Below are 21,928 nucleotides of genomic sequence, written 5' to 3'. Positions count from 1 at the left end.
TTTCTCCTGTCGAGTCAGGAAAAAGTGGAATAAAATAACTGAACAGGATTACTGGAAATAAAAGATCATGACACAAAGTTATACTTTTAGTGCTTAAATGTATATACACATGTAAAAGTGATGTTCAGGAAAATATTATTTAATATATCATTAAACATATAACATTTTGACAGATTAAAAAAATGACATTTTGATATCTCGCATTAACACAGGTTTAAATAAAATAGTGATGCTTTACCCATTGTGGATCATAAGTTCTGCCTACTTAAAACAAGAACTGCATTCAAGGTAACATCACCATACATAAATTGGGAGAGCCCAAATTATTTAGGGTCAAAGGTGGGTAACATAATGCAAATCTGCTTCAAAACGCCTTCCCATCAGGGAAGCCACAAGAGGCAGTGCTCATCTTGAACTGGTATTCGTAAATGACCTGGACAAAGTACAGAAAATACAAGTCATGATACCACTGGGGGACAGCGAACACAATGATTAAGTCAACATAATCTGGAATTCAGAAATATCAAATATCAAGAGCGAGGTTTATTTCTAAATTTCTTTTTATTCATTCACAGCATGTGGACTTCACTGGCAAGGCCAGCATTTATTGCCCATTCCTAATTGTCCTCGAGAAGGTGGAGGTGGGCCGACTTCATGAACTGCTGCAGTGGGTGTTACGTAGGTGCTCCCACAGTCCTGGTAGGTAGGAAGTTTCATGATTTTGACCCAGTGATGTTGAAGGAACAGCGATATATTTCCAAGTCAGGATGGTGTGTGACTTGGAGGGCAACTTGCAGATGGTGGTGTTGCCTTGTGTCTACTGCCATTATCTATCTAGTTGGAAGAGGATGGCGGGTTTGTGAACTGCTGTGGAAGCAGCCTTGGTGAGCTGTTGCAGCATGTTTTGTAGATTTTTTAAAAATTCTTTCATGGGATGTGGGCGTCGCAGGCCAGGCCAGCATTTATTGCCCATCCCTAATTGCCCTTGAACTGAGTGGCTTGCTAGGCCACTTCAGAGCGCATGTAAGAGTCAACCACATTGCTGTGGATCTGGAGTCACATGTAGGCCAGACCAGGTAAGGAGAGCAGATTTCCTTCCCTAAAGGACATTAGTGAACCAGATGGGGTTTTACAACAATTTACTATGGTTTCATGGCCATCATTAGACTAGCTTTTAATTCCAGATTTTTTTTAAAAATTGAATTCAAATTCCACCTTCTGCTGTGGTGGGATTCGAACCCATGTTCCCAGAGCAATATCTGGGTCTCTCGGTTACATAGTCTAGTGACAATACCAGTACGCCACCACCTGCCCCAATGCACCAGTGATGGAGGGAGAGAAGGTTTAAGGTGGTGAATGGGGTACCAATCAAGTGAGATTTGTTGTCTTGGATGGTTTCAAGCTTCATGAGTGTTTTTGGAGCTGCACTCATCCAGGCAAGTGAAGAGTATTCCATTACACTCCTAACTTGTGCCTTGTAGCTGTTGGAAAGATTTTTAAGAGTCAGGAGTTGAGTCACTTGTCACAGAACATGCAGCCTCCAATCTGCTCTTGTAGCCACAGTATTTATGTGGTTGGTCCAGTTAAGTTTCTGGTCAAAAGTGACCCTCAGGACGTTGGTGGTGATTCAACAATGGTAAGGCCAATGAATGTCGAGGGAAGGTGGTTAGATTCTCTTGTTTGAATGGGTCATTGCCTGGCAGTTGTGTGGTGCAAATGATACTTTCTATTTTTCAGCCCAAGCCTAGATGTTGTCCAGGCTTTGTTGCAAGTGGGCATAGACTGCTCCATTATCTGACGAATTGTGAATGGAACTGAATGCTGTGCAATCATTAGCAAACTACCCCACTTCTGACCATATACTACTATAAAGGAGTCACCTTCAAAGAAATTAGGACACAACTTAAGCAAACTGATTGCAGAGGGTTGCTCAGCATCCCTCCAGTAGAAGGCATATGGAACACCTTTAGAGGCACAACGTTGAACATGCAAATATATAACTAGACCTAACAAATGCGAACTAAACTAGAGTGGTCCTAAGTAGATAAACCAATAAATCAAAAATCAAACAAAGAGGAAAAACGGCATCTACAAATCTTGCAGCAAGAATAGGGATGAAATTCATTGTGATGAGGAACAAGTGGGGAGCAGATTCAATAACAACTTTCAAAAGAGTTGTATAAACTCTTGAAGAGAAAAACATTGCAGGGCTATGGGGGCAATGGGATAGCTCTTTCAAAGAGGTTGCACAGGCATGATGGGCCAAATAGCCTCATTCTATGATGAATTATTCTATGATTCTATTCAAAAATATGATAACATAGTGATCAGAGGGGAATAGAGAAACTGAGAAAGTATAGCTGCAGAACAAGACATAACAGTAAGAAATACTTACAGTACCTGAACAGATAGAAACAAAAGAATCATAAAACATGCAAATGAGTCTGAAACTGAGGAAACATAACAGTTAGCACTCTGAATAATTACTTTCTTCAAGTATTCACAGGGCACCCTTCCCAAACAGAGACAGCATAGGCAAAATGACTGACTTTTATATAAATAAAAGTCCTAAATGGGTTTAAAGAGATGAAAACCAATAAATCACCAGGAATAGAAGGTATTAATCAAAGAGTAATAAGAGACACTAAGGAAGAAATTTGTGAGGCATTAACAATCATCATGAAGTAGTCACTGGATACTAGGGAAGCACCAGCAGTTTGGAAACAGGCTAGTATGATGACTGTCCTTAAAAATTGCAATAAGTCAATCACAGGCAACTACACACCCATTAATCTTAGTTCAATCCCATGTAAAACTGGAATCTTGTGAATGTTCATGGGAATCTCGAAACTAACTTTCATTGTCAAAAGCATTCTGATTCAGGCTCATCTAAATCCTAATGTACATTTTTCAATTTCTGCAGTTCTGCAATTTTAATCCCTTGGAAGCTACATTTAACTTAATAGTAACATTTTTAATATAAATTATAAGATGACTAGCCCATGGTGGCACTGTCAGATATCCCAAATTGCTTCTTCATCCATAATTATCTTTGATCTTGTGACCAAATGTGAAATGCTTGTAACAATTTAAATTTATATAATGCTTGCGACACTTTTCGAAGAGCTGCAATTTGGCTAAAATGGATGCTAAGCCAAAAAAAAATTAGATCGAGTAACTGACTGATAAAGAGGTGGGTTTCAGGGAGGGGCTTAAAGGAAGACATGGAGGTTAAGAAGCAGAGGGATATGGAGAGAGAATTCCAATGGGTGGGGCCGAGATGGCTGAAGGCACGGCTATGAATGGTGGATCAAAAAGATGGGTGGGTTGCACAAAAGGCCAGTCAGTCAGAGGAACAAGAAGTTTGGAAGGAGGAGTTCACAGAGTTAGGGAGACAAATCTGAGACACCTGACAAACATTATACAACTTCAAATCTTTTCAAGTCTTTTTCCGTTTTTAACAATTATATTTCCCAAATGCTAAAGAACTTTCAAAGCCACTAAACCAGCAACTAATCAATTATGACAATGTCTGAAATGAGAACATACTCAGCAGGTCTGGCAGCATCTGTGTAGAGAGAAACAGAGTTATCTGTGATCCTTCATCAGAACTGGCAAAAGTTAGAAATGTTAACAGTCTTTGAGCAAGTGAAAGGGCGCGATTGGCGGGGTGGGGGGGGGGGGTGGGGGGGGTGTGTGAAGAAGAACAAGAGGGACAAGAGGGAAGGTCTGTGATAGGACGGGGGGAGGAGGGGAAAGAGATTAAATAACAGATGTCATGGAACAGAGTGCAAATGGAGTGCTAAATAGTTATAGTGAAAGACAAAGCATGAGTCCAGAGAGAACGGATAATTATGAACAGCGCTGTACGAAAGTAAAAACAAGAAAAACAAGTTTAAGACTAGAACATGGTTAAAAAGAAAGAAAATATATATTAAAAAAAAATAAAAAAAATAATGGTGCTCATGGTCTGAAATTGTTGAACTTAATGTTGAGTCCAGAAGGCTTTAGAACGCCTAATGGGAAGAAGAGATGTTGTTCCTCGAGCTTGCGTTAATGTTCACTGGAACACTGCAGCAGGCCGAGGACTGAAATGTGGGTATGTGAATAAGGTGGCAAATTAAAATGGCAAGCAACCAGAAGTCTGGGATCATGCTTGCGGACCAAGCGGAGGCGTTCTGCAAAGCGATCATCCAATCTACATTTGGTCTCCCCAATGTAGAGGAGAGCGCATTGTGAGCAGTGAATACAGTATACGAACTTGAAAGAAGTACAAGTAAATCGCTGCTTCACCTCGAAGGAATGTTTGGGGCCTTGGATGGTGAGGAGAGAGGAAGTAAAAGGGCAGGTATTACATCTCCTACGATTGCATGAGAAGGCGCCGTGGGAAGGGGACAAGGTGTCGGGTGTGATGGAAGTGTGGACCAGGGTGTCGTAGAGGGAACGGTCCCTTCAAAATGCTGACAGGGGAGGGGAGGGGAAGATGTATTTGGTGTATTTGGCATCACGCTGGAGGTGGCGGAAATGGCGAAGGATGATCCTTTGGATGTGGAGGCTGGTGGGGTGGAATGTGGTCTGAGGGCTCTCCACTTCTTCCTTGAACAGAGGCCCAACCAATCCCAATCCACCTCCATCCTCCTCCGCCTGGCTGAACTTGTTCTCACATTGAACAACAACTCCTTCAACTCCACTCATTTCCTCCAAATAAAAGGTGTTGCTACGAGTACCCGTATGGACCCTCGTTATGCCTGTCCTTTTGTGGGGTATGTCACTTTCGCAGTTCTGGGAAGGAGGGGAAAGGGTGAGGGCAGAAGTGCAGGGAATGGGTCGGACATGGTCGAGGGCCCCGTCAACCACAGTGCGGGGAAATCCTCGGTTGAGGAAAAAGAAAGACATATCAGAGGCGCTGTTGTGGAAGGTTGCATCATCAGAACAGATGTGCGGAGATGGAGAAACTGGAAGAATGTAATGGAATCCTTACAGGAGGCAGGGTGTGAGGAAGTGTAGTTGAAGTGGCCGTGGGAGTTGGTGGGCTTATAATAAATACTAGTGGACAGCCTATCCCCAGAGATGGAGACAGAGAAGTTGAGGAAGGGAAGGGAGGTGTCGGAGATGGACCGTGGGAAGGTAAGAGAAGGGTGGAAATTGGAAGCAAAGTTAAAGAAGTTTTCCAGTTTGGGGCGAAAGCAGGAAACAGCACTGATAGAATCATCAAAAAAGAGGTGGGGAAGGGGGCCTGAGTAGGATTGGAACAAGGAATGTTCAACACACCCCACAAAAAGACAGGCATATCTAGGACCCATAGCAACACCTTTTATTTGGAGGAAGTGAGTGGAGTTGAAGGAGAAGTTGTTCAATATGAGAACAAGTTCAGCTAGGCGGAGGAGGGTGGTGGTGGATGGGCACTGGTTGGGCTTCTGTTCAAGCAAGAAGCAGACAGTTCTCAGACCATCTTGGTGGGGAATGGAGGTGTAGAGACATTGGACATCCATGGTAAAGAGGAGGCGGTTAGGGCCAGGAAACTGGAAACTATCGAAATGACTGACATAGGGCGTGAGAAGAGACGATGTAGGTGGGAAGAGACTGGGCAAGGGGAGAAAAAATAGAATCAAGATAGGAGGAAATAAGTTCAGTGGGACAGGAACAATGTCTGTTTTGTTAAACACAGAGTTCTGACATGTATGATGGACATAAAATAAGCAGCTCTGATTAAAGTGCCAACCCAGCCAGTTTGGGGCTGTAATGTTTAGAATAAAAATGCTAGCTGAAAGAAAAAGAACCCAAATTCATAGTAGAAACTTTCACCACCTTAAGGATGCTTAAAAGCACTTCACATCCAATGAAGTACTTTTGAAGTATAGTTCCATAGTAATGTAGGGAATCACAGCAACTAACATGCACACAGCAAGGTCCCACAAATAGCAAGAAATACATGACAAGATAATCTCTTTTAGTGGTGATGGTTGAGGGATAAATATTAGCCAGGACACCAGGTGAATTGAAGAATTCCTATGCCTTAGGATCTTTTATGTCCACCTGAGAGGTCAGATAGGGTTTAATGTCTCATCCGAGCAATGGTACCCTTTAACAGTGCAGCACTCTCTCACTGTATGAAGTATCAGCCCAGATTATGTGTTCAAGTCTGTGGAACTGGGGTTTAAACACATGACCTACTGACTCAAGAGGTAACCATGCAACCACTGAAGCAAAGCTTATGCCCAATGACGGGTAAGGAAGTATCCATTGGTGTGTTTATTGCCGCGCAGTGTTTTATCGTTTTCACTTAATCCACACTGCCGTTTGGCTTGTTCCATCAGAAACACTATATAATCCTATATATCAACTTATTTACTAATGATTCCCTCAGACTCAGAATCATTTCCAGCTTTTCAATTCTATTGTCAATCTAAATATTAAACATTAATGTTTTACTTAACAATTTGGCTGAACAGCAGCACCTGATTAATTTAGGATTGATAGAATTTCCCTTTACTATTCTAGCCCCACATATATTTTTGGTCCCTCAGTACTCCAGTGAACAATCAAATTCGTTCAAACAGGATTGGATTCTCCTTCAGCTAGAGGTTGTGTGTACACAAAAGGATAGGAAAACATTATTGCAAATGTCTGGAAGCCAAGAAAGCTCCTACTAATGCACATCACAAAGGAGAAAAAGCAGCAGTCAAGGGACTGAACTCTCAGGTCACGCATGTGGAGAGGAATGGTAAACAATGCATGCACGAAACAGAAAGTAAGGCTGAAGCCCCTTGTGCAGTGGGGGCCCTTTTCAGGGAGAATTTATTCCTTTCTATCCCCTGGGTAGTATCCCAGAATATCCACAAATAAGGCTAATAATAGTGTACATTATATCTATAACGTATTAAATTCAGTATGTGTGATGTGCGTTCCATTGAAAGTTCCTTCATAAACTAGTTCTTATGGGAAATCTCATTATGTAAGTGTCTACATGTTGCAATTACCTGTTACCCCTGTAGGTGACACTGTGGTTTTTGTTTTTTTAGTGAATAATATCCAAATAGGTGCACAGGCTAGAATACCAGTTAAAACTGGGAATTAAAATTCATGATCCTAATGCTCTGTTGGATCCCCTGAGTTACTACTTGGTTAACTAGCTGTACAACTTTACTAAGATGTCAAATGGCTCAAAGGTATAAACGTTTTTAAACATCAAATAATGCTTCTACCACAGTAGAGTTTGAACTTCACCTTGTTATTTCATAGAAAACACAGCCTGTGCTCCAGATGTCCATTTTGAAACTGTAGTACCCATCTGTAAGAAGGCACTCTGGGGCTCGATACCATCGGGTAGAAATATATTCTGTATATGGCTGCTTTGAGAAGACACTCCTACAGGAACCAAAATCTGCCAACTTCAGCAAGTTTTGCTGCAACGGTAAACCCAGTATATTTAAAACATGGGAGTAGTTATCAATATTATCTCTTTACATTAAAAACTTTTTTAGAAATCAGTTACAGAGAAGAATCATAGCATTCACTTCATTTGTCCATTTCAGTTTCCTTTTTTTGAATATTTGCATTCAGATATAAAGTAGCCTTGACATCATAGGGACTAGCTGAAAGAAGTTACTAAGCTACTAGGGTGGCACAGTGGTGCAGTGGTTAGCACCGCAGCCTCACAGCTCCAGGGACCTGGGTTCGATTCCAGGTACTGCCTGTGTGGAGTTTCCAAGTTCTCCCTGTGTCTGTGTGGGTTTTCTCCGGGTGCTCTGGTTTCCTGCCAAAAGACTTGCAGGTTGATAGGTAAATTGGCCATTATAAATTGTCACTAGTATAGGTAGGTGGTAGGGAAATATAGGGACAGGTGGGGATGTTTGGTAGGAATATGGGATTAGTGTAGGATTAGTATAAATGGGTGGTTGATGTTCGGCACAGACTCGGTGGGCCGAAGGGCCTGTTTCAGTGCTGTATCTCTAATCTAATCTAACAAAACTGAATCATTACTAAATACAAATCATTAATTTAGTGTACTTCAAAAATTTAAGTAATTTTAATCCGAGGCATATTCAGCTTCTCTTCCAAATCATTTGTTACTATTTGAATTTTCACAAGGCTAAGACTCAAGCTCATTCTGGATTTTAGTCTTTTTAAAATTTTATTTGTGTGTAAATCCCCTATCACTCACTGTACAGCCCTCAATAATCACTTTTTTTAAGATGGCTATTCATTTCAGCACAATAATAGATGACAATTCTTATGGATAATCTTTATTCATCATTCCTCAAAATGACTATCCTATCATACTTTGCAGGCATGCTCGATTTCTGGACAGACAGCAATCCTTACGGCTCAAACAATAGTTACAGGGGTGAGTGTGGCCAACGCCCAAAAGCTGAAAATTAGTGGCCGAAGAGAAGAAAGTCTGAAAAATATTTTTGACAAGGAATCATATAATTATAGCACTATTAATGATCTGTAATGAATGCAATTGCCACTTCAAATGTGTAGAAACATTAGTTTTCCCTTTACCTTTGATTACTGTCAAAACGGTGGACCGATGCATTTGTATAAAATCACCAGTGACCTCAGCATTTCAGCATTTAATAGTTAGTATATCATGTAATTATGAAGGATGAAGTAAATTTTAACCCCAGAACATGACCTTGAAAATGTATTCATAAATCTGTACTTGTTTGTTCGCTGTCGCAATTGCTATTGCCTTGCTACAATTGTATAGGGTTTTGGTGAGACCACATCTGGAGTACTGTGTGCAGTTTTGGTCTCCACATTTAAGAAAGGATATACTTGCACAAGAGGCGGTACAGTGAAGGTTCAGTAAATTGGTTCCTGGGATGAGGGGGTTGTCCTATTATGAGAGGCTAAGTAAATTGGGACTAAATTCTCTGGAGTTTAGAAGAATAAGAGGCGATCTCATTGAAATATACAAGATTTTAAAGGGGCTGGATAGGGTACATGCTGAAAGATTGTTTCCGCTGGCCAGGAAATCAAAAACATGGGGCACAGTCTCAGGATAAGGGTTCAATCATTTAGGACTGAGATGAGGAGAAATTACTTTACTCAAAAGGAATCTTCGAAATTCTCTACCCCACAGAGTTGTGGATGCTCCATCGTTGAATACATTTAAGGCTGGGATAAACAGCTATTTGATCTCTCAGGGAATCAAGGGATATGGCAAGCAGGCGGGAAAGTGGAGTTGAAGCCTAAGGTCAGCCATAATCGCATTGAATAGCAGAGCAGGCTCAACAGGCCAGATGGTCTCCTCCTACTCCTATTTCTTGTGTCACCATGGCCTTAGTGGGGCCATTGGCATCGACTTGCTTCTTCTCTGACTTTCTTCAAGTCTCCCTCAGTCCACGTCTCAATGTTATCCACCCATCCGATTTTTCCTCTTCCTCTTCTGTTTTTTCCCCCAATTTCTCCTTCAATTGTTACCAAGACAAAGCTGCCGGATTTTCATTTCCAATTTCCGTACTTGGTTATCTTTCTCTAACTGTACTTAGCAAACCTTTTGATTCCTGAACTTCTACTCTTGATCTAACCCACTCATTTGTCTTTCTGTCCATCCAGCTGATTCTGAGCATCCGCTGCCATACCCACATTTCACAAGCTGTTATCCTTTCTTCAGAGTCCAACTCACATCCATAGAGTGCAACATTTCACACTAGTGACTGTACTAAACTTTTTTCAACTTCATGCTGATGCTTTTGGACTTCCAGACGCTACTTAAGTCACTGGTCACACTTCTTGCCGTAACTAATCTAACTTGGATTTCATTTTTGGATGTAACTTTGGTGTTTATTGTACTAGTCAGTGTGCCTACCTGGTTAACCATACCCATGAATTGCCAGATCCATCAACTATGTGGCCAAGGAACCTCACTGTCGACTGTGAGAATACATAGTTCTCATTTAATGTGAGACCTGCCTCTTGTAATCTGTGTAATGCCATTCTTATCCTTGTGTTATGTTCTTCTTGGTTTGCTCTGTGAATCAGAACATCCATGTGGCAGATGATTCCCTCCAAGCTTTCTAGGATTATTAACTTCACCAGCCTATAATTTCCTGGATTATCCTTGCTACCCTTCTTAAACAAAGGAATAACATTGGCTATTCTCCAGTCCTCTGGGACCTCACCTGTAGCCAATGAGGATGCAAAGATTTCTGTCAAGGCCCCAGCAATTTCTTCCCTTGCCTCCCTCAGTATTCTGGGGTAGATCCCATCAGGCCCTGGGGACTTATCTACTTTAATGCTTTGCAAGACACCCAACACCTCCTCCTTTTTGATAATGAGATGACTGAGACTATCTACACTCCCTTCCCTAGGCTCATCATCCACCAAGTCCTTCTCTTTGGTGAATACTGATGCAAAGTATTCATTTAGTACCTCGCCCATTTCCTCTGGCTCCACACATAGATTCCCTTCTCTGTCCTTGAGTGGGCCAACCCTTTCCCTAGTTACCCTCTTGCTCTTTATATACGTATAAAAAGCCTTGGGATTTTCCTTAATCTTGTTTGCCAATGACTTTTCATGATCCCTTTTAGCCCTCCTGACTCCTTGCTTAAGTTCCTTCCTACTGTCTTTATATTCCTCAAGGGATTCGTCTGTTCCTAGCCTTCCAGCCCTTACGAATGCTTCCTTTTTCTTTTTGACTAGGCTCACAATATTCCTCGTTATCCAAGGTCCCTGAAACTTGCCAAACTTATCCTTCTTCCTCACAGGAACGTGCTGGTCCTGGATTCTAATCAACTGACGTTTGAAAGACCCCCGCATGTCAGGTGTTGATTTACCCTCAAACAGCTGCCCCCAATCTAAATTCTTCAGTTCCTGCCTAATATTATTATAATTAGCCTACTCTTATCCTTATCCACAAGTACCTTAAAACTTATAGAATTATGGTCACTGTTCCCGAAATGCTCCCCTATTGAAACTTCGACCACCTGGCAGGGCTCATTCCCCAATACCAGGTCCAGTACAGCCCCATCCCTAGTTGGACTATCTACATATTGTTTCAAGAAGCCCTTCTGGATGCTCCTTACAAATTCTGCCCCATCCAAGCCCCTAGCACTAAGCGAGTCCCAGTCAATATAGGGGAAGTTAAAATCACCCACCAGTACACCCTGTTACCTTTACATCTTTCCAAAATCTGTCTACATATCTGCTCCTCTACCTCCCACTGGCTGTTGGGAGGCCTGTAGAAAACCCCCAACATCATGACTGCACCCTTCCTATTCCTGAGCTCCACCCATATTGCCTCGCTGCACGACCCCTCCAAGGTGTCCTCCCGCAGTACAGCTGTGATATTCTCCTTAACAAGTAATGCAACTCCCTCACCCCTTTTACATCCCCCTCTATCCTGCCTGAAGCTTCTAAATCCTGAAACATTTAGCTGCTAATCCTGTCGTTCCCTCAACCAAGTCTCTGTAATAGCAACAACATCATATTTCCAAGTACTAATCCAAGCTCTAAGTTCATCTGCCAAATGTTGGCATGAAAGCAGGGGGGAGTGTTGAAATGGCAAGCTTGGGACCATACTTTCGGACTGAGCAGAGGTGTTCAGCAATGCGGTCACCCAATCTGCGTTTGGTCTCCCCAATGTAGAGGAGACTGCATTGTAAGCAGCGAATACAGTATACTAAATTGAAAGAAGTACAAGTAAATCGCTGCTTCACCTGAAAGGAGTGTTTGGGGCCTTGGATAGTGAGGAGAGAGGAGGTAAAAGGGCAGGTATTACACCTCCTGTGATTACATGGGAAGGTGCCATGGGAAGGGGACGAGGTGTCGGGAGTAATGGAGGAGTGGACCATGGAGTCACGGAGGGAATGATCCTTTTTGAATGTTGACAGAAGAGGCGAGGGGAAGATGCATTTGGATGTGGCATCACACTGAAGGTGGCGGAAATGGTGGAGGATGATCCTTTGGATGTGGATCCTTCAGGTGGGGTGGAAAGTGAGGACACGCTACAGCCTTGCAGACTGAACATTGAGTTCAATAACTTCAGAGCATGACTGGCCTTTTTTAATTTTATTTTTTAACCATGTGCCTGCTTTTCAGGCAGTCAGAGCTGCTCATTATTCCGCTATCAACAGTCTCTCTGGACTAATGCTTTGTCTTTCACCACAAGCATTAACACAAGTTTTCCTTTGTCCCAGGACAGCTTTGTTATTTAATCTCTCCTGCCCTATCAAACACCTTCCCCTTTATTCTCTCCCCCACTCCCCTCCCCTTCACTGGCTTAAAACCTATTTCTTTTCTAACCTTTGCCAGTTCTGATGAAAGGTCATAGACCTGAAACATTAACTCTGTTTCTCTCTCCACAGATGCTGCCAGACCTGCTGAGTAGTTCCGGAGCTTTTTGTTTTTGTTCCGTCTAATTTCTTGTTAGTTTTCCTAATTCTTTCCTTCCTCAGCCATGGCGTTTTGCCAGATAGGACAAAACTGCTGCTCTTGAATCTAACTTGAAGTTGGTTTTATTTTTCCACACTAAGATTTCTGCTTCCCAGCAATCTTCGTTTTTCTCTTGCACTTCCCCATAGAAGGGAGTATTGACCATTTGTTTTGCTTATTTCATCTATTTTTTATGCTAGACTGCAGCGATTGTTTCCTGCTGCAACAGACTTGCCGAAAGTGCCCCCTTTTCTTGCATCAGAAACATTTTCAGCTTCCCGGGCTGGGCAAATTTCCCACCGGTGCCGCTCCCGGCCACACATACTGCAATTCATGTTGTTGCCTGGAGTTGTCTTTCCTGCCTCTCGGTCTTTATGGCGCCATTATTCTCTGTCTTCTCCACAGACTCAACCGAATCTAGAATTTACGAGCTTGGACTCCCCCAATCCCCCCTGAGCTAGTAGTCGATTAAATTTTTGGACCTCTTCTTGCCTGCTCAACAGAATGGCATTTTGCAAAGTCAAATTCTCTTTCAACTGAAGCTGGTCTGACAGCGCTTCAGCTGTGACTCTGACTGCTATTCTGTTCCGAATCAGTTCCTCTCGCAAGCTTCCATAGTCGCAATCCTTAGCTATTTTATATAGATCATTTATGGAAAAAAAAATCGATACTTTCACCATCTTTTTGGGTGCGTTGAATTTCGCCCTTTCTACAATAACATTCTTTGAGTATCCCTCCAAGGCTTTTATTACTTTGCCAACCGGGGTTTCCTTTACATCTATCCCTAGGGTAGTTAAAATATCGCCCGCACTCCCATGACGTAAAGTAAAACACTGACCTGTTCTCTGTCTGGTTGTGCTGCTTGACCCGACGCAGAACCATAACTGTCGAATTTTCTCATCCATCTTGGCCATGCCTTGGCCTAGCTGGGCCCTGTTGTTTGCTCAAAGCACTCCAGTAAGGATATCGACTTGTTCATGCTTCTCTCCAATATCTTCTGTCTTTACCCTACAAAAGTCATTTTTACCGCTGCCACCATATACTATACTGGTCAGTGTGCTGTTAATATTAAATGAGGATAGTAGACTTTGGATTAAACTAACAGGAATTTATTTCCAGGGGTCTTATCTCTAAGGTATCTACATTCACACTGAGCAGTACAAGGTTCAGACTCAAACTTCATCACAGGATGTGATGTCATGAGGCTGAGATACATAATCTACCCAGCAACAGCTTATGTACATTATACTACACTTATCAGAGCCAAGGTACTTGAATTTGCCCGCTGCCTCTATCTCGGTGCTTCTAATCTTGACTTTGCCACGGCCATTTAGGGCCATAATGTTGGTCTTTACCTCATTTATGTTCAGTCCAAAAGACTAGGTCTGCCAAAGTCTCCAGCCCTTCCTTTGTTCTGGCTAGGAGTGTGGTGTCATCTGCATACCTGCGATTCCATATTCTACAACCTCCTATAATGCAGCCACATATCTCTGGTACAGGGCGGCACAGTGGCACAGCGGTTAGCACCGCAGCCTCACAGCTCCAGCGACCCGGGTTCGGTTCTGGGTCCTGCCTGTGCGGAGTTTGCAAGTTCTCCCTGTGACTGCGTGGGTTTCCGCCAGGTGCTCCAGTTTCCTCCCACAGCCAAAGACTTGCAGATTGATAGGTAAATTGGCCATTGTAAATTGCCCCTAGTGTAGGTAGGTGGTAGGAGAATTGAGGGAAGTTGGGGATGTGGTAGGAAATATGGGATTAATGTAGGATTAGTATAAATGGGTGGCTGATGGTCGGCACAGACTCGGTGGGCCGAAGGGCCTGTTTCAGTGCTGTATCTCTCTCTCTCTATGGTAACTCTTCCTGCACCATCCTCATTATCTTCTCTCCCACAGCATTAAACGCATTAAACATCATGGGTGACAGAAGACACCCCTGTCTGATTCCCTTCTCAAACTGGAATTGGTTTGTATGCTCATAACCAACTTGGATGACTTGGAAAGCATTTCTGTTTAGCTCTTGTATTAGCCACAGCAGATGGTTGGGTACACCAAAGTCTATCTGTAAATGTCTTTCATACAGCATCATGCTGGACAGTGTCAAAAGTTTTGGCATAATCTATGAACATGAGCCAAAGCTGGGCTTCCTGCTTGTTTTCACATTTCTCCATCAGACTTCTGAACATAGCATCAGTTGTACCCTTTCCTGGAATGAAGCCAAACTGTTCCTCTGCCACTTCTCTGTTCACATGGGAGTGATTCTGCCTGATGATGTCAAGTAGTACTTTAGATGCATAACTGATGAGACTTAGTGTACGATGTTTTGGACAGTCCTGTGTGGCTGCCATCTTGGGCATTGTGACCATCTCAGATATATTCCACTTACAAGCCTATTCACCTGTTGTTCATATATCATCAACAATTTCTTTCATTGCATCCACTACTGTTTCACCTCCCTCTTTTAGTGCTTCCGCTGGTATCTAATCTTGTCCTTCTGCCTTTCCACTCGACTTTCTTTATAAACCTTTATGTCATCTTTCTGTATCTCAGATTCTAGTTGCTCTTTCAACTTCCAATTTTTCTTTTTATTCGTTCCTGGGATGTGGGCATTGCTGGACAGGCCAGCATTTATTGTCCATCCCTAATTGCCCTTGAAAAGGTGGTGGTGAGCTTCCTTCTTTTTAAACTGCCGCAATCCATGTGAGGTAGATACATCCACAGTGCTGTTAGGAAGGGACTTCCAGGATTTTGACCCAGCAACAGTGAAGGAACGGCAATATAGTTCCAAGTCAAGATGGTGTGTGGCTCGGGGAGGAACTTGCAGGTGGTTGTGTTTCCATGCATCTGCTGCTCGTCCTTCTAGGTGGTAGAGGTTGTGGGTTTGGAAAGTGCTGTCTAAGCAGCCTCGGTGAGTTGCTGCAGTGCATCTTGTAGCTTATACACACTGTTGCCACTGTGCGTCGGTGGTGGAGGGAGTGAATGTTTGTGGACGGGGTGCCAATCAAGCGCATGGCTTTGTCCTGGATGGTGTCGAGCTTCTTGAGTGTTGTTGGAGTTGCACCCATCCAGGCAAGTGGACAGTATTCCATCATACTCCTGACTTGTGCCTTGCAGATGGCGGACAGGCTTTGGGGAGTCAGGAGGTAAGTTACTCGCCGCAGGATTCCTAGCCTCTGATCTGCTCTTGTAGCCTCGGTATTTATATGGCTAATCCAGTTCAGTTTCTGGTCAATGGTAACCCCCAGGATGTTGACAGTGGGGGATTCAGTGATCGTAATGCCTTTGAATGTCAAGGGGGAATGGTTAGATTCACTCGTGTTGGAAATGGTCATTGCCTGGCACTTGTGTGGCGCAAATGCTGCATTTCTACACGGACTGCTTCAGTGTTTGAGGAGTCGCAAATGGTGCTGAACATTGCACAATCAGCAGCGAACATCCCCACTTCTGACCTTGAAGCAGCTGAAGATGGTTGGGCCTAGGACGCTACCCTGAGGAACTCCTGCAGTGATGTCCTGGAGCTCAGATGATTGACCTCCAACAATCACAACCATCTTCCTTTGTGCTAGGTATGACTCCAACCAGTAGAGATTTCCCCCTGATTCCCATTGATTCCAATTTTTCCTGGGCTCCTTGATGCCATACTCGGTCAAATGCTGCCTTGAACAAAGAACAAAGAACAAAGAACAGTACAGCACAGGAACAGGCCATCCGGCCCTCCAAGCCTGCGCCGATCTGGATGCCTGCCTAAACTAAAACCTTCTGCACTTCCGGGGACCGTATCCCTCTGTTGGCAAGGGAAATCACTCTCACCTCACCTCGAGTTCAGCTCTTTTGTCCATGTTTGAACCAAGGCTGTAATGAGGTCAGGAGCTGAGTAGCCCTGGCAGAACCCAAACAGAGCATCACTCAGCGTCCCTGAGCAGGTTATTGCTAAGCAAGTGCCGCTTGATAGCACTGTTGACGACACCTTCCATCACTTTATGATCGAGAGTAGACTGATGGGGCAGTAATTGGCTGGGTTGGACTTGTCCTGCTTTTTATGTACAGGAAATACTTGGGCAATTTTCCACATTGCTGGGTAGATGCCAGTGTTGTAGCTGTACTGGAAGAGCTTGGCTAGGGGTGTGGCAGGTTCTGGAGCACAGGTCTTCAGTACTATTCCCGGAATGTTGTCAGGGCCCATAGCCTTTGCAGTATCCAGTGCCTTCAGTCGTTTCTCGGTACCACGTGGAGTGAATCGAATTGGCTGAAGACTGGCATCTGTGATGCTGGGGACCTCAGGAGGAAGCCGAAATGGATCATCAACTCGACACTTTTGGCTGAAGATTGCTGCAAATGCTTCAGCCTTATCTTTTGCACTGATGTGCTGAGCTCTCCCATCATTGAGGATGGGGATATCTGTGGATCCACCTTCGCTTGTTAGTTGTTTAATTGTCCACCACCATTCACGACTGAATGTGGCAGGACTGCAGAGCTTAAATATGTTTCGTAGGTTATTTGATTGCTCAGCTCTAGCGTATGCTGCTTATGCTGTTTGGCACGCAAGTCGTCCTGGGTTGCAGCTTCACCAGGTTGACACCTCATTTTGAGGTATGCGTGGTGCTGCTCCTGGCATGCCCTCCTGCGCTCTTCATTGAACCAGGGTTGGTCTCCTGGTTGATGGTAATGGTAGAGTGGGGGATATGCTGGGCCATGAGGTCATGTGATTGAGTACAATTGTGCTGCTGCTGCTGGCCCACAGCGCCTCATCGATGCCCAGTTTTGCGTTGCTAGATGTGTTAGAAATCTATCCCGCTTAACACAGTGGTAGTGCCACACAACACGATAGAGGGTATCCTCAATGTGAAGACGGGACTTTGTCTCCACAAGGACTGTGTAGTGGTCACTCCTACCAATACTGTCATGGACAGGTGCATCTGCGGCAGGCAGTTTGATGAGGACGTGGTCATGTATGTTTTTCCCTCTTGTTGGTTTCTTCACCACCTGCCGCAGACCCAGTCTAACAGCTATGTCCTTCAGCACTCAGCCAGCTCAGTCAATAGTGGTGCTACCGAGCCACTTCTGGTGATGGACACTGAAGTCACCCACCCAGAGTACATTCTGTGCCCTTGCCACCCTAAGTGCTTCCTCCAAGTGCTGTTCAACATGGAGGAGCACTGATTCATCAGCTGAGAGGGGGCGGTAGGTAGTAATCAGCAGGAGATTTCCTTGCTCATGTTTGACCTGATGCCATGAGACTTCATGGGATCTTGAGTTGATGTTGAGGACTCCCAGGTCAACTCTCTCCTGACTGTATACCACTGTGCCACCACCTCTGCTGGGTCTGGCCTGCCGGTGGGACAGGACCAACCTGGGGATGGTGATGGCGGTGTCTAGGACATTGTACGGTATGACTCTGAGGATGACAATGTCAGGCTGTTGCTTGACTAGTCTGTTGGACAGCTCTCCCAAATTTGGCACAAGCCCCCAGGTGTTAGCACGGAGGACTTTGCAGGGTCAACAGGGCTGGATTTTCCGTTGTCGTTTCCGGTACCTGGGTTGATGCCAGGTGGTCCGGCCAGTTTCATTCCTTATTGACTTCGTAGTGGTTAGATACAACTGAGTGGATTGATGGGCCATTTCAGAGGGCATGGACGAGTCAACCGCATTGCTGTGGGTCTGGAGTCACATGTAGGCCAGACCAAGTAAGGACAGCAGATTTCCTTCCCTAAAGGACACTACTGAACCAGATGAGTTTTTACAACAATCGACAATGGTTTCATGGCTATCATCTGACTAGTTATTCAATTCCAGATTTTTACTAATTGAATTCAAATCTGTTGTTTACCTTTTCTGGTTCTTCTTCAAACAGTTTGCTGCAGTAATTTTCCCATCTCAGCCTGATCTTGTCCTCATCAGATAACAAGTCTCCGTTTTCGTCCTTGATACCTATTCCTGGGTTTACATATTTCTTTCCAGCTATGACTTGACTAGCGAATATACTTGGTGTTACCATTCTTGAAAGCTTCTGCTGCTCTTTCATTCAGCCAGTTGTTTTTGGCTTTTATACAGGCTTTCTTCACATCAGCACACAATTTGAGGTATTCTCTGCTTTGTACACAAATCTGTGCTAAAGTTTTACAAATACTGCTAATTGACTGGGTAGGTTTTTCTTCTAACTAATGAATGCAGAACTGTAACACAGACCTTTCTAGCTTTCTTAGCAGCAACCATTAATGCTTTGGCAGAGCGTTTTGTGGCCAGTTTCTGGTGTGTGATTTCCTCTGTTCCTCGTTTTCTTTTCTCCCCTGATGTTTCACCTCAGCATACATCTTGCGGGCCTCTTGCTTACACTTCACCAGCTTTCCACTGACAGGATCACTAGACTTGTGCCTTCTTGCGAAGTACTCCAAACTTGACTTATGCTCTGCTCTCAGTGCATATTTCACAGTTTGGATGGCACTGTATGTCTAACATCCATCCAGGTAGACCCTGAGTCAATGATATGACTATGGTGCTGAAAGAACCTTCAACTATAGGTCAATGGTAGAAGCTCACCGAAGAAAATACAAGTCTGCAGAAAGTGTTGTACTTGTTCCCCTTGTGTACTTCATTCCATCACGTCTAACCTTCCTTCCTTTGGGTATGGGGGGCAACTGTTTGTCTGTATGGAATTATCTGACCTCCAGATTGAAGCTATGAAGTTCTCCCTCAGTGTCTCCATCCAACTCCATACACACACACACAGACAGACACAGAGAACCCCATCCAACTCCCCCCGCAACACACAAACACATTGTACCCATCCAACTGCCCTCCACACAGATACTGTACCCCATCCAAATCCTCCCCACACACAATACCCCATCCAACACGCTCCCACACAAACACCCAGTACCCCATCCAACACCCCCCCACACGCACGATGTACCCCATCCAAGTCCCCCCACACGCACACCGTACGCCGTCCAAGTCCCCCAACACGCACACCGTACCCCATCCAAGTCCCCCCACACGCACACCGTACTCCATCCAAGTCCCCCCACACGCACACCGTACCCCATCCAAGCCCCCCCACATGTACACCGTACCCCATCCAAGCCCCCCCACACACACACCGTACCCCATCCAAGTCCCCCCACATGCACACCACACTGCATCCAAGTCCCGCCACACGCACACCGTACCCCATCCAAGTCCCCCCACACGCACACCGTACTCCATGCAACTGCCCCCACCCACACACGCAGTACCCCATCCAAATCTCCTCCACAAGCACACTGTACCCCATCCAAGTCCCCCCCCCCACACACACACTATACCCCATACAACTCTCCACAAACACTATACCCCATACAACCCCCCCCACACACACACACTTTACCCCATACAATTCCCCACACACAAAAACACACACTATACCCCATACAACTCCCCCCACACACACACACTATATCCATACGACTCCCCATACACACTATACCCCAAACAACTCCACAAACACACACACACTATACCCCATACAACTCTCCATACACACTATACCCATGCAACTCCCCACACACAAATACCCCATACAACTCCACACACACACACATACACACACACACACACACACAATACCCCATACAACTCTCCACACACACACACTATACAACTTTCCACACACACACACTATACCCCATACAACTTTCCACACACACACACACTATACCCCATACAACTCTCCACACACACTATACCCCATACAACTTTCCACACACACACACTATACCCCATACAACTCTCCACACACACACACTTTACCCCATACAACTCTCCACACACACACACACACACACACACACACACACACACACACACACACACACACACACACACACACACACACACACACACACACACACTAGACCCCATACAACTCCCCACACACACACACACACAAATTCCCCATACAACTCCCTCCACACACACACAATTCCCCATACAACTCCCCCCACACACACACACACACAATTCCCCATATAACTCCCCCCACACACACACACACAATTCCCCATACAACTCCCCCCATACACACACAATTCCCCATAAAACTCCCCACACACATACACAATACCCCATACAACTCTCCACACACACACAATTCCCCATACAACTCCCCACACACACAATACCCCATACAACCTTATACACACACACGCACACACACACTCTCAGCTATCCAATTCCCTCCTCACACACACCCATGCGTATCGCATCCAACCTTCCCCACACACACACACACCACGGTTGATGGTTTGATGGTGGAATCTGAACACAATTAATAAAAAAAATCTGGAATTACAAGCTAGTCTAGTGGTGACCATGAAACCATTGTCGATTGTTGTAAAAACCCATCTGGTTCACTAATGTCTTTTAGGGAAGGAAATCTACTGTCCTTATCTGGTCTGTCCTATATGTGACTCCAGACCAACAACAATGTGGTTGACTCTTATATGCCCTCTGAAATGGCCTAGCAAAGCACACAGTTGTATCAAATCGCTATAAAGTCCAAGGAAAGGAATGAAACCAGACAGACCACCCAGCATCGACCCAGGCACCGGAAACAACCACGGCAAACCCAGCCCTGTTGACCCTGCAAAGTCCTCCTTACTAACATCTGGGGCTTGTGCCAAAATTGGGAGAGCTGTCCTACAGACTAGTCAAGCAACAGCCTGACATAGTCATACTCATGGAATCATACCTTACAGACAATGTCCCTGACAAAATCACTATCCCTGGGTATGTCTCGTCCCACCAACAGGACTGACCCACCAGAGGTGGCGGCACAGTGGTATACAGTTGGGAGGGAGTTGCCCTGGGAGTCCTCAACATTGACTCGGACCCCATGGTCAAACATGAGCAAGGAAACCTCCTGCTGATTACTACGTACCCCACCCACTCAGCTGATGAATCAGTGCTTCTTCAAGTTAAACACCAATTGGAAGAAGCATTGAGGGTAGCAAAGGCACAAATTGTACTCTGGGTGGGGGACTTCAATGACTAAGCTGGCCAAGTCCTAAAGGACATAGCTGCTAGACTGGGTCTGCAGCTGGTGGTGAGGGAACTAACAAGAGGGAAAAACCTATGTGACCTCATCCTCACCAATCTACCTGTTGCAGATGCATCTGTCCATGATTGTATTGATAAGAGCGAATACCGCACTGCCTTGTGGAGACAAAGTCCCGTCTTCACACTGAGGGGACCCACCATCGTGTTATGTGGCACTACCACAATGCTAAATGAGATAGATTTCAAACAGATCCAGCAACTCAAAACTGGGAATCCATGCAGCACTGAGGGCCATCAGCAACAGCAGAATTGTATTCAACCACAAGCTGTAACCTCATGGCCCGGCATATCCCCCACTCTCCCATTACCATCAACCCAGGGGACCAACCCTGGTTTCATGAAGAGTGCAGGAGGGCACGCCAGGAGCAGCACCACGCATACCTAAAAATTAGATGTCAACCTGGTGAAGCTACAACACAGGACTACTTACATGCCAAATAGCAGAAGCAGCATGCAAT

The 21,928-nt window shown here is 44.6% G+C and overlaps 1 protein-coding gene across 5 annotated transcripts in view; it reads right to left on the bottom strand.

The window, feature by feature from the left end:
* The window catches only part of LOC137373462 (MAPK/MAK/MRK overlapping kinase-like), a 208,999-nt gene that overhangs the window by 84,904 nt on the left and 102,167 nt on the right, over positions 1-21,928 (bottom strand). For all 5 annotated transcript variants that reach the window (XM_068038287.1, XM_068038290.1, XM_068038288.1 and 2 more), the window contains one exon: positions 7,228-7,406. In XM_068038287.1, coding sequence (XP_067894388.1) covers positions 7,228-7,406 — 179 coding nt within the window. The remainder of the gene's footprint in view (positions 1-7,227; positions 7,407-21,928) is intronic.

Source organism: Heterodontus francisci, chromosome 9 (assembly GCF_036365525.1).
Source record: "Heterodontus francisci isolate sHetFra1 chromosome 9, sHetFra1.hap1, whole genome shotgun sequence".
NCBI classification, from domain to species: Eukaryota; Metazoa; Chordata; class Chondrichthyes; order Heterodontiformes; family Heterodontidae; genus Heterodontus; species Heterodontus francisci.
The sequence above is the reverse complement of the archived record's forward strand: the minus strand, read 5'-3'. Positions and strand labels throughout refer to the sequence as shown.